The sequence below is a fragment of the Lipotes vexillifer genome, unplaced genomic scaffold, assembly GCF_000442215.2.
Source record: "Lipotes vexillifer unplaced genomic scaffold, Lipotes_vexillifer_v1.1 scaffold1094, whole genome shotgun sequence".
NCBI lineage: Eukaryota > Metazoa > Chordata > Mammalia > Artiodactyla > Lipotidae > Lipotes > Lipotes vexillifer.
Window position 1 is genome coordinate 1,297,932 of NW_006792775.1, and position 5,193 is coordinate 1,303,124.

Sequence of the window (5,193 nt, forward strand, 5' to 3'; positions counted from 1 at the left end):
GGTGGGTGAACGGATAGATAGATGGATAGATGGATGGATGGATGGATGGATGAGTGGATGGATGGATAGATGAGTGGGTGGGTGGATGATGGATGGATAGGAGGATGAGTGGATGGGTGGGTGGATGGATGGACAGATGGGCGGGTGGATGGATGGATGGACGGACGGGCGGGTGGATGGATGGATGATGGCTGTATGGATAGATGTAGGTACATATGTATGAATGGATGGATGGATGATATTCAGAAAGGAGGGAGTGGGCAAGTATGTATATACAGAAACAGACAACAGTATCCTTCCCCCTAATCTATTCTTTCTGACTGCCCGGTCACCGAGAAGTCTCACAGCCTGTGTCCTCATTGCAATCTGCTGCTCCTCTCTGCCACCATCCCCGCCCTGGTTCAAGCCATGTGCCCTCTCGCCTGGACCACCACACCGGACCCTCACTCCTCCCTGCCTCTGGGCTTGTCTCGTCCCCTCCCTCCACCCTGGTTGCAGAGTTCACAGCTCTGATCACCTTTCCCTTCCGTGTCCCCCATACCCTTCCCATGGAACTCCAAGTCTTTCACTGCACGGTCTCAGTCTGCCCTTCCTGGACCATCTTCTGCTCCCCACAGAGGATGGGGCCCTGCTGCTCCCGACTGCCCGACCCTCGTGTCTTAGTTTATGAACTCCTGTCCCCTCACCCACCCTTCAAGGCCCAGGGAAAATGCTGCCTCCCCCAGAAGTGTCCGGGGCTGACCCCAACCTCACGCCCAAGCTGGGAGTGAAGGGTTCTTCTCCTGAAACGTTTGGTGCGTATGCATCTTCCCATGCACCCTCTGTCCATCCACCCATTCCTCCAGCATCCTTTGCCCCCCAACTTGGTCAGCCCTGCCTTGGGTCAGGGGTGGGCAGCTGTGGTCAGGGCCGGGGCTGTCGGATGGGGAGGAAGGTTCGGCCAGAGGGAGGCAGCAGAGCCTTTGGGGGTGGGGGCAACCCGGGCCTCACAAAGGCCCCAGGCTGGGGGCAGCCAGGCGCACCCAGGGAGCTCGCTTAGGGAAGGGGTTAAAAGTGGGTCATGCAGGGCCTTGAATGCCAAGATGAGGAGGCTGGACTTCTCCAGACCGAGAAAGGGGAGCCGGGGGCCATCGTGAGCACCTCGTGCAGACTGCACGGACGGAGACCTGGTCTTCTGCGTCTGTGCCATCCCCAGACACCAGGCCGAGCCCACGAGGGTGCCCCTGGGGGCGGGGCGTGCGGGGACAGACGGGGACAGCTAGGGACACAGCGCTTCTTCCTCACCCACCGAAGGCCAGCCTCCGCCCTGCTCCTGTGCTTATTTCAACGTTGTTTTGTTTTGCTGTGTTTTGTGAACGGATGAGGAAATGGGCTCAGTGAAGCGAGATCACTGCTTTTAAGAGGCCACGCGGGGAATTAGCCAAGGCCTCCTGACCCCAAGGCCATCAGGTGCCCTTGGAAGTGCCCAGGACGGGCTGCAAACGATGTAGGGTGCAGCAGCCCAGGAGACGTACAGCTGGACGGACAGATGGGACGAATTCCCAGGCGTGGGAGCCTGTGCCAGCCAGGTCTGTCCTCCCCTCTGCCTGGGACAGAGGCAGCTCACCTTGCTCACCCCTCCCAGGGAAGCCCCAAGCCTTTCTGCCCTCGCCAACGCCCAGGAAGGACGTGAGGGAGCAGCCGGGCTGCAGGCACAGTGAATCCCCTTCTGTCTCTAGAAGCACCAACTCCCACCCCGCACTGCAGAGCGGATCCTGAACCATTCAGAAATCTGTGACCTACCTACAACCTGCAGCAGATGGGCCTGCCCTGTGCCAGCCAGCTGCCCACAGGAGCACACGCAGCCGGACCCAGGTCCACAGGCTACTCGTGGGGCCAGGCAAGAGGGCCCAGGGAGGCAGAGCTGAGGCTGGCCTGGGGGCTTCACCCCCAATTCCCAGGGACTCCTGCACACACACACAAAACACACAATTACACACATGCACACACATCCACACACTCATGCACACACATCCACAATGCATTCCCACACCTATATGCGGGCACATGCTCGTGCACACACATGCAACACACATATGCACACTCATGCATTCATACTCCCACATACAATTATGCACACACGCACACTCACCCACACACAGTCACAGTTACAAGTGCACTCTTATGCCTACACAGTTCACGCACACACACACACACAAATGCTCACACCTATGTGCAGGCACACACTCGTGCACACACGTGCCACACACTCACATATGCATACCCATGCACACTCCCACACAATTACACACACATGCATGCTGACACCTATATGCACGCACACACAATATGCACAATTATACACAGGCACACCCACACCCCTATATGCATGCTCACACACATAATTACACACACGTGCACTCACACCCACACCCACTCATACAGTTACAAATGCACTCTCATGCCTACACAACTCATGCACACACACACATGCATGCTCACACCTATATGCAGGCACACACGCACACAATGCAACACACTCACACCTATATGCACACACACTCATGCACATGTGCACACTCACACATGTGCCCACACTCACGCACACTCAGTGGACACGGTGTCCATGTGGTGGAGCCCAGGGCTGGGTACACAGGCCTGGATTTGAAGGCGGTGGGTGATCGTGATGCCAATGATGAGTCAGGAGGACAAGAAGACCAGGTGGCCAGAGCGTGTGATGCCAGGGCAGGGGGCTCCGTGCTCAGAGACGCACAGAGGCAGAGCTGTCCCAGCACCTTCCCCCAGGCTAGCCTCTCCGGCCCAGCCCCTCCTCAGCCTCCAGCAACCCCCGCCCTGCCCCCGCCCCGCTGGGCAGCTGCAATCAGTGAAATGCGCCTGGGCTTGGACACTCAGATCAGGGCTCGGGAAAAGTGATGATCTGGCGAGACGTGAGCCAGGCCCTTCCGGGGTGGTGGGAAGGGAGCGAGGCCCTGAGTCTACCCCTCCCTTTCCTGCTGGTTGGGCTCCAGCAGCCCCAGGCTCTTGGGTCCTTACACATCTGCATGGATCTCCTGACCCCAAGACCCCAAGTGCGAGTCAGTCACAGCTCCCCTCCTGTCATCTCAGTCCATTTCTCTCCACTTTGCCCCCACCCCGGGGGGGATGGGGTCCTGTCTGCCTGGGACACTGCTCTGCTCCCAGCCAGCTCCTCTCACAGCAGCAAGGGGCTTCTGGAAGCTGTATACACTCAGGGCGTGGAGTCAGGGTGTATGGGACACCCTCACACCTCCCTCCCCCGGGCTCCTGGCTCCCACACAGCCTCCCCTGGGACGGACCATCTAGAAACCGTGTGTGAGGGGAGGCAGAGCAGTGGCTGGGGGTCAGCGCCCCCGCCTGTCTGTCACGACCTCCCTCTGAGTGCCTGCCTGGCATCAGGTTCCCTGCAAGGGGCTTGGACAAGAAGGTCTCCAGCAGTGACGTCACCCCTCCTCCTGTCAACAGGGGAAGGATTCCAAGGCCTCTTCATCTCCCTGCTGGCTCCATCCCTATGCCTAGGGGCAGCTTCACCCAGGCCTAATTCCCACGTCCCCTGCCCAGGGCACAGGACACCGAGTCCCAGGTCCCCACCCCACAGACCAAACTCGCTGTGCACAGACCCTGGCCCTGAGGACCCCGAGCCCCGACAAGACACCCTGGAAGGTTCCCCAGCTCAGGACAGGATGGGCTGGCTCTCCCTGGCAGCCCCGAGCTGGCTGCCATCCGTGTCTCACTGGGTCCCCCACCATCCTTCAATCACTCAGCCGCTCCGCTGCACGTGCTGCACCCGTGGGCTTCTCTGCGAGGGAGGGGGCAGAGTGATGCGGCCAGCACCCACTTCTCCTGCTCGCCCCCGCCCCCCGCTCACCTTGAGGGAGTAGGCCAGGGCGATGAAGCCCAGGCAGCAGAAGTTCAGGTAGACAAAGTTGAAGATGGACCACAGGTAGTAGTCGTTCACCTCCGCGGTGTCGGGATAGACCTCGATGACCGCCGTGGGGTTCGTCATGGTCCTCTTCTCTGCTAGGTGCTTGCAGGCCTGGGGCGCGCTGGCGGCCCGCACGCTGTCTGTCCTGCTGCTCTTAGACTCCATGGGGAGCAGGGTGGGTGCCATGGGGGGTGAGGCGGAGGGCTCAGGCCCGGGGGCCACTGGAGCCTGCAGGGCGGGGGGCTTGGACACGCAGGCAAAGCAGCCCTTGGGCGAAGCCGCCGGGGGCCTCGGGATCCAGAAGGCCCCGTCCAGGGGGACTCGGGCTTCCTGGGTGCCGTCCGTGGTGCTGGCCGGGGCTCCCAGCGGGGCTGGGCACTGGCTGGAGCCCTGGGCCTGCAGGGAGGGGGAGAGGAGGCGTGAGCCGGGCGCGAACCACCCTATCGGGCCCACCCTGGCACCCTGCGGCGACTCCCCTGCGGCCCCAGAAACAGCCCCCCAGGACAATCCCCACCCGCCGCAGATGCCGAAGTCCTCAGAGCAGCCTTGGCAGGGACGTCGGGGGCTTTTCGTCACTTCGCCATCTGCGCACAAATAGTCACCCACTGACACACAACAGCAGCGCTCCCCCCAGCATCCCGACTGGCACACTCTTGCGGTTAGCAGAGCAACCAGCACCCCCAGACAGCCCGGCACACACAGGGCACGCAGACCCACAATGGTACAGTCTCAGTCACTCTGGCGGAAGGAGAGGTCCCCGGAGCACCTGCGCGCTGGCTCCCGCTGTCACATCGGGCACAAACGCCAGCACCACCACCCGGCTCCCCAGACCCCGGCACACGCCGAGCGCTCAGAGACGCCGCCAGGTCAACAACCCCGCACTGTGACACTCACACACAGCGCGACACAGGCCCCGACACGACCCCCCGAGGATGAACACGGCGGCCGCTGGGGCTCCGAACCCGCGCGCATCGCCCCCTCACACCGCGGCCCCGAGCGGCGCCCGGACCCCAAGAGCGCGCACTCGCCGCGGGCCACTCGCCCCGTGCCGGGAACGGACGCACAATGACACTCTGCGAAACGAACACTCTCCGACGAGGCACCCGCGCCCCGCGCCGCCCCGGGGGTCCGCAGCCCAGGCCCCGCGGCCCCGCAGGCCCCCCCAGCCTGACCCGGGTCTGCCGCAGCCGCCCGGACGGCGCGCCCTCACCTACTGGCGACTCCTCGGCGGCCTGGCCCGACCCAGCGCCGCG

The 5,193-nt window shown here is 62.5% G+C and overlaps 1 protein-coding gene across 1 annotated transcript in view; it reads right to left on the reverse strand.

Annotated features, from left to right (window-relative positions):
- IFITM10 (interferon induced transmembrane protein 10) overlaps positions 1 to 4,570 on the reverse strand; it is a gene marked incomplete at its 5' end in the record, with an annotated part of 13,745 nt that extends 9,175 nt beyond the window's left edge. The window contains 3 exon segments of the mRNA XM_007466003.1: positions 3,884 to 4,336; positions 4,468 to 4,533; positions 4,535 to 4,570. Coding sequence (XP_007466065.1) covers positions 3,884 to 4,336; positions 4,468 to 4,533; positions 4,535 to 4,570 — 555 coding nt within the window.
- Positions 4,571 to 5,193: the final 623 nt, after the last annotated feature.